Source organism: Natrix helvetica (genome assembly GCF_964273705.1).
Source record: "Natrix helvetica genome assembly, chromosome: Z".
Classification (NCBI taxonomy): domain Eukaryota; kingdom Metazoa; phylum Chordata; class Lepidosauria; order Squamata; family Natricidae; genus Natrix; species Natrix helvetica.
The window spans coordinates 27,283,517-27,296,355 of record NC_138554.1 but is presented as its reverse complement, the minus strand read 5'-3'; the positions used below and the strand labels follow the sequence as shown (position 1 = coordinate 27,296,355).

General features: G+C 38.5%; 1 protein-coding gene across 2 annotated transcripts; it reads right to left on the bottom strand.

Annotated features, from left to right (window-relative positions):
* Positions 1-1,706: 1,706 nt before the first annotated feature.
* On the bottom strand, positions 1,707-12,579 carry SPNS1 (SPNS lysolipid transporter 1, lysophospholipid). 2 transcript variants are annotated; one of them, XM_081932071.1, is made up of 13 exons: positions 12,389-12,579; positions 10,750-10,988; positions 10,347-10,412; positions 10,102-10,238; positions 9,514-9,665; positions 9,230-9,296; positions 8,904-9,046; positions 6,630-6,788; positions 6,232-6,421; positions 6,030-6,095; positions 5,384-5,482; positions 4,498-4,669; positions 1,707-3,317 (listed from the first exon to the last, which is right to left on the bottom strand). In XM_081932071.1, the coding sequence occupies exons 2-13, from the start codon at positions 10,964-10,966 to the stop codon at positions 3,223-3,225; spliced, it is 1,563 nt and encodes a 520-aa protein (XP_081788197.1). In that variant the 5' UTR covers positions 10,967-10,988; positions 12,389-12,579; the 3' UTR covers positions 1,707-3,222. The 2 variants fall into 2 exon arrangements, with proteins under 2 accessions (XP_081788197.1, XP_081788196.1); XM_081932070.1 differs by having other exon boundaries at positions 10,750-10,968.
* Positions 12,580-12,839: the final 260 nt, after the last annotated feature.

Below are 12,839 nucleotides of genomic sequence, written 5' to 3'. Positions count from 1 at the left end.
AAGGCAGAGGAAGAAAATTATATCCTCTCTTATCGTTGCTTATTTTTTAAATATAAAAGGCTTTCTCCACACTATCCAACTTTTTTTTAAAGAATGTCATTTACTTATGAGGATGGGATAGACACAAGAGCTGTCTATAGTAGCTTTTTAAATTCTTTGAAGAGCTCTCTTTGTCTTCTTTTAATTTGGTATTATGCTACATGCATAATGACTTTTTAGCATGCACCTCCCTCAAATATCCACAATTGGTTCAGTCCAGGAAAAGCTTTATGAATTTCTGATTACTGCATATAAAGTCTGCAAACCGCAGTCTGCTTCATAAGACTTTATGTATCAGTGAGCTCAGTAAAAAAGTTGTACTTACCAGGATTGAAACGCTATGCTGCTTCTTACTTGCACCATACAACACCAAACTGCAAATCCAGAAACATTCTTACTAATCGTATCCTCCTATTTCTGCACCAATCTTGTAGTAGCTATTTACACGTGTCATTCTGTGCTTTTCCCTTCTCTCCCACCCCACCTGAAATTCAAAACAGCAAGCCATAATGATCATGGTTCATGTAAAAGATTCACCAAGCATCTGTAAAATTAACATTGACTTTCAAATTCAAGATACCAAAGGAAGGTCAAGACAGCATTCAAACTGATTTTTTTTTTTAAAAAGTGATAAATGGTTAACAAGTCAAACGTTACACTAAAATCTGCATTAAGGAAAATATTATTTTGGACCTGAGGCCTGGTAGCACATTGGTTGGAATGCAGTTCAAACCTGAACGGGCTCAAGGTTGACTCAGCCTTCCATACTTTCGAGGTTGGTAAAATAAAGATCCAGATTATTGGGGGCAATATGCTGATTCTGTAAACCACTCAGAGAGAGCTTTAAAGCACCATGAAGCAGTATCTAAGTCTAAGTGCTTTTGCTATTGAATGCTTAAATTATGTTGCTAATCTGTCTTGGTTTTCTATCAGGGTTGCCCAAGGGAGAGACAACATCCTGCTATGGGACTGGAGACTAAAACATATGAAGAACGGTTGCAGGAACTGGGTATGTTTAGCTTAAGAGAAAGAAGGACTAGGGGAGACATGATAGCAGTGTTCCAATATCTCAGGGGTTGCCACAAAGAAGAGGGAGTCAAGCTATTCTCCAAGGCACCTGAGGGTAGAACAAGAAGCAATGGGTGGAAACTAATCAAGGAGAGAAGCAACTTAGAACTGAGGAGAAACTTCCTGACAGTTAAAACAATTAATCAATGGAACAGCTTTTGCCTCCAGAAGTTGTGAATGCCCCAACACTGGAAGTCTTTAAGAAGATGTTGGATAGCCATTTGTCTGAAACGGTATAGGGTTTCCTGCCTAGGCAGGGGGTTGGACTAGAAGACCTCCAAGGTCCCTTCCAACTCTATTATTGTATTGTATTGTATTGTATTGTATGATTTCAGTAGATATTGCCTCCACATACTGTATTCCAATTATACTTTTACTACTCGAGATCTGCTTTATACACAAAACCAGTCAAAGCACATAATCATATAATTTTTACATTTGCTATCAGATGAAATTCCATATGATTTTTGCCTTGAAGAATTTGCAAATTCTATGCTGTTAAAAAAAAAGTTATCTCATCTAATCTGATAAATTATTCCCACCTCTAGTATCTGAGAAAAAGAAACCACTATTGTAGATTAATAACGCTCCTCAAAAAATTTCAGAAATGAATTAATTTATTGTGGCGCAAGCCAAAGCCCACTTTTTTCAGATGAATGAAGAAATAGTTGTATTCAACACAGGCGACAGAACAAAAAAGGAATGAAATCTGTAGGCAAAAATACACAAGCTGCTGACTGTAACATCAGTTTAAGGGAGACTTTCCACACTAGTGGTCTTAATGTTATTGCTCTACCACAGTAATCAGTCTGTACGGCTGGGGGTTGAGCTTAATTCAAAATATTTGTAAGCTATCAGGTCAGGAAAAAAAAAATTCAATTACAACGCATTTTCCAACATCTGATCTTGCACTGAAGCACACTGAAATGAACCGTAACAGTTCTAACCATTTACATTACAAATTAATAAAAACCCACTTGTACTTAAAGTGCAACCACTTTCTTTCACAGATGTCTTTGCAGGAAGCCTTTTTTATTTAAGCTTCTTCTCCTCAAGGTAAATTTATGTAAAATGCAGCTAGCAACTACGTTACAAGCACTTCAAAGTGACAAATGAAAAAACAAACCTCTGCACTTAACGCCAGGAGTAGAAGCCAGGTGCCAGTGGAACCACGAGTAATAAACAAGAGTAAGCATTGAAAAATAGGAAAGGGAGCTGAAAGAAGTCATCACAGGTAAGTTCCTCCATGGGTGGTAGGAAAAAAACAAGACTTGGTTGTACAAAACAAAGTATCAATCATCCAAACCTTCCCCATCTTCATTCCAATGTTCCACAGCAACGATATGTTAGGAACAAAAATATTAAATAGAAGTCTGAGGCTACAGCAAATTATGTAACATTTTTTCATGCAAATTTTCATACTTCAGAAGTTGACAATGACGAGATGCAAACCTTTTTAGCTTCTCAAGTAAAGTATAACTGACACGTTATGTGTGATTTTTTTTTAAAGGGTCCCTCCTAATACTGACTTTGTCATGAATATCGGTTTTCTCCTGAAACGAAAAGAAAGCAGGGGGCACCTATATGGTCAGTTCCTATCAGTATATTTAGAGGATTGTAAAAACAGAGACATCATCCAAACATTCTTGAAAAAACTTGTGAAGGCAGAGAGACTACAAATAAAAGCCTTTGTATGAAAGCATAGAAGATTCTGTTTTTCTTAAAACCCAAGGCTATTGAAGATTGATCTTTTCAGTTACTTCTTTACAAACCTTTTACAAGTTGCTTTGACTTTTACAATGTAGGAAAAAAAATAAATGAAATAAAAATGAAATCATTCAAATAAAAATTGGAGATTTAAGTAGATGTGTTTTTGCTATTTCATCCTCATTCATCTGAGAAATGCCACACAATTCTGAGTAGTGTTTGTGATTTATAAAAAAATGTCCTATATACATAGCAAAAAATTGTGATTTCATTTCCTGTTGTCCATAATCCCTGCCTTGGTGCCTTTAAGAGAGTCTCTCTCTTTCTTTCTTTCTCTCTGTTTCCTTAACTGCCAAATATATAAATCTGTTCAAGTTTCCAAAACTGAAGCAGGATGAAGATGAGACTTCAGATAAGGACACTGGAGACAGGAACTTTTGTTGATCGCCCACGCTGAGGAACGACGATACGGTCCTCCCCTTCCAAAGACTCTTGCAATTGACCTGGAGTGAGGAAAGGCACATGTTAAGGTCCGCCTTCACAGGGGAGGGACTTGTACAAAGAAGACAAGATTCTGAAAGGAGAATATCACATGTCTGTGCTCTCTTTCCTATTTTTCAGTGCTATTGTCTTCCCTTATTTCCTTCATATAGTTACATGTTGCCGTATAGAGGTAGTCCTCGATTTACAACAATTTGGTCAACTGTTCAAACCTTACAAAGGCATTGAAAAAAGCCACTTATGACTGGTCCTCACACTCACAACCATCTGAGCATCCCTTGTCACATGATCAAAATCTGGGCAGTGGCATTTACAACAGTTGTAGAGTCCCAGGGTGCCATACACTAAATAAAATAAATAAGGGTCCCAGGATCATGTGATCACTATTTGTGACTTTACCACCAGCTTCTGATTTAAAAAAGGGGGTGGGAGTCAGATTCACTTAATGACCATATGATTCAATTAACAACTGCAATGATTAACTTAACCATCACAAAAAAAAGGTGATAAAATTGGGTGTGATTCACTTAACCACCTTGCTTAGCAAAGAAAATTCTAGTTCCAGTTCTGGTCACAAGTCAAAAACTACCTGTACAGCAATTCTGAGTGCCCTGGCATTACTCTTGTTCTGGGGCTACTGCTTCAATGGTTGCCATTAGAAGCATTTGAGGTAAGTTATTTTCTTCCCTCTTTCTTTCAGAATTTTTAAGAAAAAGAAAGGAAACAAAGAAATACACCAAAAAAAAGAAGAAGGAAAAAAAAGTAAAAAGAAAAGGACAAAGTAGATAAAATAGGGAACTAAGCATCAAGACAGTGCTGAAAAGAAGAGAAAATATAATTCATGTGATTATAGATTTTGAGGAAAACTTGGTTAGGAGCATCTGTGAAACGTCCAAGGTTAAGAATGCTTTCAGGGCATAGTATTCAATACCAGTGATTTTCTCCTGAGGAACCCACATTGAAAATGTTCTCAAACACACAACATTTCAGGATAAGTTGATTCATTTTTGCACTTCTAGCACTGCCTCCTTTATGTGTGGTATACAATAAAACCAAAGGGTATACACCTCTGTGTCACAAAAGCACGTGCTTTTGTGACACAGCACTGAATTTAGACACAGCCTGAATTCTTGAGGCATTAATTCCAACTCTGCGGGAGATGGTAGAGGGAAAACGTTTTACCTTGTGCAAACAGCTCTGTCCGTTTACGATCTGCCTGAATGAAGCAAGCAGTAGCTAGGAAGAAACCACCACCGATAACACCTACAAAGCTGCAGACCATAAGTGCATATTCCAGGCTTCGGAACTGTGATAGCAATGAAACTGGGCGATCACTCTGGATTCGATCACTAATCTATGAAAATAATAATAATAATAATAATGATGATGATGATGATGATGATATCTATTAGGTAATTTCCCTAAGGAAAGCCTTCAGGAGATGAATATTGTTATTCATTACTTCTCTTGCTATTTCATCCCACTTGAAATAAATAGAAAAACAGGCCTACACCAGAGTTTATTTTTCCTTTGCAATGGAAAAATGCTACTCCATATCTGAAATCTGAACAATAGCAGCCCACTGACACAAAATGCAAAAGAAGTAAACATGATTTTAGAACAGCAGTTCTACACAAGTTTTCAATAAAATCTCACATTTTGAAGAAAAGAAACATTGTTAGATATCTCTAAACAAAAATGGGTATGGAATCTACACTGTCTCAAGAACAAAACCATAGTTTTGTAGTCACATATGAACGTGCCCTTCTTTAATCTTATCTATTAATTCCAATCCTCAAACCGAGCATCTGCAGTGGCCTTGCAGTTCTAGGGAGGTTATAATGCATAGAGCTGTGCTGGAATGTTTACTTTTAATTTGAAAAGGAATTACAAGGACCTGGAATTCAGGTAGCTCCAAGAGGTTTTGTGAACTGTTTTGATTTGGTAAGGACTGCACTAATTGGGAGAAAGAATAGGGGGGGGAGAGAGAAGCTGCTTAGGAGGTAGAACAGATGACAGGAATACCAGTTCTACATCTCCAGCCTAAGCCTTATATCCAAATGCTTACCAAACCAATAAGATAAGGGCTCCCTGCATCACCCAGAAGATGGGACAACAGAATCTGAAAAGCTTCAGCTGTGGAACGGCGAGTTGGGATGACAACATACTGCAAAGAGAAAAGGGGATATTTTATTTGATATGCTTTGTCAAGAAATATCAAGTGACTGCAGGATAAAGCTATAATTGTTTATATCTTTTTTTTCCTTTTTATTGTTGTAAGCTACCTAAATAACCCCATGCTGAGATGGGTAGCAAATAAATTTAATAAACAAACAAACAAATAAAGGAGGGGCAGGGAGTTTGATTCTACAGGCTTGGGGCCACTAGCTACTTGACTTCTTGTCAGGAGGGAAAGCCAAGAAAGGTGGATAGATAGGATTGGTGTTGCTGCTATTAAGGTATGAGGCAATTAAACAAACACAGATTCAGTGATGAACCTTTCTGCAACATTATCTAGGGAGAAGGGAACAAAGAGATTGGTCACATGAACTATCAGAGGTCCTGTAGGATAAAACAGTTACTAGTGATATAATTCTACTGTTGATTGTTTCTCTATTTCTACTTAAAAGGCCTGCACTCGTGCTATTAGTTTTCAAGTCTCAGTCCCTATTTGTTGAGCAAATGTACGTGTTTTCCCTTCCCCATTATCTCACCAGAAGCATGTCTGCCACTATGGCCCAGTTGAGGGAAAGGAGGATTTCACCAATAAAAATAAATACCTACAAGGAAGAATGAAGAAGAATCATTTCGTTATATTTTTTAAAGATATTTTTCATGAAGTGCCATACACAGAAATACCATGTTTTGTGCCCCCAACTATTATATTAAGGTCAAGGAGAAACTTAAGAAACTCACGTAAGTGGCAACAATGCTCTGCTGAGCAAAGACGACAGCCAGGAACAGGAAGGGGGCAGAGCCAAGCAGTCCAATAGCGCACACCAGGGGGTCAGCACGGGGATTGATGCGATGCCAGCGTCTTGAAATCTCCACTCCAGCAGTAACGCCCAGGACACCAGTCACACAAGTGATAATACCAAAGATGAGGCTGCAGAGATAATTACATATGGACTGGTGAAGCTCTTCAGAAATGGTTCAAAATGGTTAAATAACCAGCATGTTGGAATCTTTTCAAAAGCCATATAAAGGATTTAGAAGAACTCAGAAATGAGTTGTCAAGATGTTCTTCAAAAGAGACCGAGAAAATTAACTAAACTAGAAATCAAGACACAAGACAGTTCCCATTGTTAACTCACCTGTCAGAGTCTTCATGACAAACCTTACCACTAGGGCAAGGTGGGAGATTTCCAGTGGCCAACCGTGAGCGGTACAGAAATGCAGGTGCCCACAATGCTAGGGATCCTGTTACAAATGCCACGGCTGTGAAACCTAGTGATGATAACACGAAGCTACGGCTGGCCAATCGGGGGACAGAAAGAAACAAAGAAATAATGTCAGTATGAACTATAGCCTTCTGGAGTCCCAGAACCAAACGATAACAGATCTGAGCTGTCAGAGATCTGTCATCTCAACAGAATACTTCTATGTGTTCATAAGTAATGATTTACAACTGAGTCACAAATTGTCCAAAAAAATGACTATAGATGACACAACCTTGTTAGAAGTCATAAATGGCAGCTTTCTAATGGTATATATCTTAGGCCAGTGTTTCCCAAACTTGTCCCTTCATTACCCAATACCACTTAGAAAGCCTTATTGAACTTCAAGGACCAGTTTTAAGTACCTTCAGCACCACTGAAATTTCAAATGGTTGCTGAATGAATAGTTGAGAACTATCTAAATTGTAAAATCAATAGAAGAGAACATATGTAGCTTGGGGCTGGATTGTGTAGCGCTTGGTGTTCTCTGAGCTTGGTTGATTGCTTGCAGACATTTCATTACCCAATTAAGTAACATCATCAGTTAGCCAGGATTCCAGGCAAACAATATCATTGAATAATCTTTATGTCACTTCAACAAAGTATCACTGGTAATTCAATCAATTTTCATCTCAATAAGAATACTTTGGGAGATTTTCAAATATATTTTAATAAAAATTGCAATTTTAAGTGAATTTAAATATCCCTGTTGTGATGGATAATTGGTTCATTTATCCTTACCTGCTTTTACTCAATTTTGGGTAAGATTTGGGAAGCACTATCTTAGGCCATGAGTAATCAACTTGCTATGTGAATAGCACAAGGCTGATAAGCATTATCTAACTGCAGAGATCTTGTAACCTAACATTCCTGACCCTGGCATCCCTGTCTCCCTCTCTCCTGCAATGCTACCTATATAAATTCATTAGATTAGAGACAAACAAATCTAACCCCATCGAAGTGTTGAATTAGATTATTTAAAAGAGCACCAGAAACCCAGATAATGCTTCCTATTCTACCAGAATTTTTTAATCGTTTATTGAATAAATCTCGTTGAATTCAAGTATTTATTAAGCAAATCCTACATTGTGGCTTAATACAATGTGCAAACTCCATGAATCAAATTTATATAACAGGCTAAGCCAAAATATGGCTTGTTTTAGGGACTCGTCTACTGTGGTTTATTCACCTATCATAGTTAAACAAAAAGAGCTTAGCAGAAGTATTAATACAGCTCATTTTTTTAGAAAACCACCTTGCTGATGATATTTAACCCAAGGTTTTAAATTATAAATCAAGGGCTAAGGCAAGACCAGTTTCCATATTGACTTGCTGTCCTAGTTTCATTGCAGAGGAAACTCAGTTGATACTCACATCCAACATCTCTTACAATTTCTTTGCTAACCGTGTCTGTAAAGATTGGTGTTAACAAAATCACAAATCTGCTAAAAAGCTCTTCACCTTCATACTAATAAAACATCAAAAATAGTATCCACACACTAGCCTCATATAGTAACCACCACTTCCCTGCTATTATTCTATCTCATATACATATTTTTTAATGTATAACTCAAGTTGATAAACATAACTTTTACTCCTGCCCATTTACTCCAAAACAACCCTGTAAGATGAGTGACTGGGCCAAATTCACCTAGCAGGCTTTCATGGATAAGGGAGACCTTAAATTAACAGTATCCCACTTTCTAGGCCAGTACCTTAACCACTACACCAAAGTAGTTAGCACTTCCCTAGTAATTATAAAAAATATCTAATACTTTCAATCTACACACAAATGTCTAGTTCCCTGGCCAGACATTTTCTAGAAATTTCCTACCAAGACTACCAGATTACTACCATAGTAATCTGTTGTTCTCTGTCAGCCTGTAAATTTCATACTGAGCTTCTTTTCTTTAAAATAATATAAACCAAGTGGTTTCTCAGAGAAATGTCAGTGATTCAGTCCTCTCCACTAGCCCTTTCATGTGGAGGGACAAAATTTCATGTCACTTCTGCTTATCCTACAAGTTATGAAAAGCTTGTTTTTAACTCTCATTTATGAGTATTTTCACGGGAACCATTAAAACAAAGGCTAGAAGGTAATTCAGGGGGAAAAACAAAGAAGCAAGATCTCTTTTTGTCACATGATCTCACTTGTGGATCAGGGCTCTCAAATCAGCTGTCCATGAAGTGTAATGAAGAGGGGCATCAGTGCGCGTCTCTACAGCTCCTCGGGGTGGTTCACGCACCACAGTTATCAATAATAGCAAAGCTAATGCTCCCAAACCTGGAGTCACCTGTGGGGGACAAAAGAAAAAAAAATCCAATGTGAAACACTCTGAAAAGGGAAAAATATATGTGAATGACTGGAGAACAGGCTGCTGTCTAACTTCGGGTAAAAAGAAGTTTCAGAATTAGATTTTAAAAGATTTTTAACAAAACAACAAACATTAACTAAAGTAGTTAAAAATTCTACTTACCCGCAAGGCCCAATGCCAGTCATCAGCCACATCTTTCACCTTTGACCCCACAATATAACCCAGTCCACTGTAAAAGAAAATCAGGAGAGCATTCAAATCTATACTCTGAGAGGCTTTTCCAACTTCACCAAAGCCAGTTAATACTTTTATCAGCTTAAGTCTTTTAGGATATGAATATGCAAGTTGTATAATGTAATGTTAGTTTTTGATTTTCAACAAAGATCTCTAGTTAAAAATCCATCTTTTCATTCTCCCTCCAAATATAGAGCACAGGATGTTCCCACCTGCCTACAGGTATAGCAAAGTAGAAGATGCTAAGCATGCGGGATCTCCGGTCACCCAAATACAGGTCAGCAATAATGGTGGGGGCAATAGTTGAATAGCTAGCCTCTCCCACACCCACTAGGCCTCGTGTAAGTAGCAACATCCAGAAGAACTGAAGAGGAGATAAAAAACAGTGTATGAAAAATATAGAAGCAGACATAAGCTTTAAATCTAGAATACCCTCAATAGGAACCTTGAAACTTCTGGCTGTGAGCTATTTATTACTTACTAATAAAACAGGAAACCTTAGAAAGATTTATTTCTAATTTTGGATAGTTTATTTGAGGTTTGATTAAAAGAGAGCAAGAAATGTAACTACTTGAAAACAGCACTAGCCAGAGGGTTAATTCCCCCTTTCATTGCCTGCTATGAAACTTCATGCAATTGAATGTATGGAATTCCTCATCACTAAGCCTATTAGAAAGATTTCATAACTTGAAAATGCAGAATTTCAAGAGGAATTTTTGGAGAATGCTATATATATTCAATTTCTCCATCCCCATAACTTTAATTTACCACAAGACCCCTCTTCCACACCTGATAAATACCTGCTTGGGGATGAAACTGCTCCCTAGAGTCACAATAGACCAGAAGAAGATTCCTATACACATCAGGTATTTGCGATTGTAACGATCACCCAGGTAACCAAAAATAGGTGCCAGTACCATGTAGCTGCTAATAAAAACTGTTAGGAAAGGGAAAAAGAGTTTTATGTTCCACCTCTGTTCCATATGAACTGTGTAAATGGCTAGAGAAGGGATAGACAAGCAAGGCCTATTGCATCAGTCCTCACCTGTCTGTAGCAGTCCTGATTTGCTGTCATCAATATCAAAAAACTTCTCAATGTCAGGAAGAACACCTGAAACAAGGCAAAAAATTTACAGAACTTCAGATGAGGAGACAAATATAGTACTTTTCATCAATTTCATCCATAATGATCTAACACAGGTGTGTCAAGGTCACATTGTCACGGCGACAACACATGAGCTATCGCAATTTTTTTCCCTTTCACTAAACCAGGCATGGCCAGTGTGTGATGCATCTGGCCCATGGTTTGACCCCCCTGATCTAACCAAAGCCAGGAGCAAATGGGGAGAATCTATTTACCTTTGCTTTAAAAGTTACACACCTTCACCCATTTCATCAGTTCAAAAAAGAAACTGGAAAAATTTCAGCTACCATTCTATTATGCTTACCAGCCACAGTGAACCGATCCATGTAATTCAGTAGATTAATAAAAAAGAGTACACCCACAATAAGGCCAGCATGTTGAGAGGATATCCCTGTCAGGGCCCGTACTTCTTCTTCCCCTATATGCTCCGGCTGAGGATCATCTTTTCCTTCAACTTCAGTATCATCTGCCTGGGTCAAAATTGGAGCTGTATCAGCATAAGGTTGCTGCTGGGATCCCATGGCTAGGAATAAGAAAGATCCACTGTAAGAAAAAAAAAGTATAATTACAGAAGAAATGGACTTTAGAAATGCAGGATCTACTTTAAAAAACAGGTCTACCAAAACTGTACAATTACAGAAGAACAAGATTAGAATGGGGAGTGGGGAACCCACAAGGCCTATCAATTTTTGTAAGCCACCTGGAATCATTAAATGTGAGTGGGATGCCCTACAAATTTTCTTCAATCAATCAACTGAAGCAGGGTGGAAAAACAAATGCTATCAAAAGCACTGAACCCAGACAAGGAAGGTACTTCAACTCAGAGTTATCCCAATCTTCCTTCATTTGGTGTCCTATTATGATTTATGTTGATTGCTTTAGTATCCTATGACTGATGATGTTCGTCCATCGTATTCGAAGAGGACCTTGCCATCAATCAGGCTGTCCACAATGTTTGCACAGATGGTTGGTAAGGCCTATATGGGCATGAAATCTTCTACCACATGTCAGGCAGACATGTGTGAGCACTATCCTATGACAATCATTGTGTTGTATCCCATGATTTATGAGGATTGTATCTACAAATTTTTATTTATCAGTCAATTAACTGAAGCATAGTAGAAAAACAAATGCTACTATTTAAAGGCACTGATCAATTTAGAACCCAAATGAAGAAGGTAGTTTAACTCAGTTACTCTAAACTCCTTCATTTGGTGTCGTATTACAATTTTTGTTGATTGCCTTAGATGTGCATGACTATCACTGTGCTGTACCTTTAATTTATTATTATTTGTATTTTATGATCATCACTTGTTGCTTGTATGTACACTGAGAGGCAAATTCTTTGTGTGTGTGTCCAATCACACTTGGCCAATCAAGAATTCTATTCAACAGAGGGGGAAAGTTGCAAATTCCTTTGGCAGATGCCTTCATTTCGCAACCGAACCAGGAAACTTTACCAACTCTACCACAAATTCCTGGTATCTCCCAGCCGATTTTTTTTCTACACACGTCTGCTTCTAAGAAAGCGGGGGAGAAAAGTTCTCAATAGGAGGGCCTGATCCACAAGGCTGTTATTAGAAATGACCCACAGAACTACATTCCCCCACCCCTCCTTGAAAAAAAAAACAGACTCCCGGGCCTCTTCGGAAAGAACGGAGGCAAACATGGGTGGAAAGAGACAGTGAGGGACAGGCTGATTCTTGAAAATACGAACTATATCCAATCATCATTGTGGGAGTCTTAACTGCCCCCGATTAAACCCTAATCGCTGGTTTCATCCTGCAGGTATAATTCAGACAAAGCGCCCCCCCCCAGGATCAGCCAACCTCCGCCTAGAATGATGCATTAGAATGAATTGGGGGAGGAACTCTTTAATGAGCGCGTGCTAAAATCCCCTCTATCTCCAAATTCAATGTAATATTCCCCTTTCACAAACTTACCCGGCCTTTCTCCCCTCTGTTTGAACAGCCGAATCAGATCACGTGAGTGGTGTTTTTTTTTTAAAAAAAGAAAGGCAGTTCTTTGAAGAAAAAAAGGGACCACCACCTTCCTTATCATATGACTTTTTTTCCCCGCCTTTTCCGCCCCCGCCTCGCGCGCTGCGACCCGGAGCTCTTGAGAGAGGCGGAGCCCTCGGCGGCCGAGGGAGGGGGCGATTTGCCTCGGCGACAACCAATAGAATGGGCCCTTTCATTGGCAGAAGCAAAGGAAAATGTCAGTTTCTGTTGCGCTCGTTACCAGCCTTGGCACAGGCTCCTCCTACTTCTCCCCTTGAGCAACGAGGCTCGTGTCTTTGTTGGTTGTTATGGTTACTGAGTATTGCTTTTTGCCCAGCTCTGTTTCCTTGCATCGCACTGTCTCTATGACATTCAGTGTGTCCTAATTTACAAA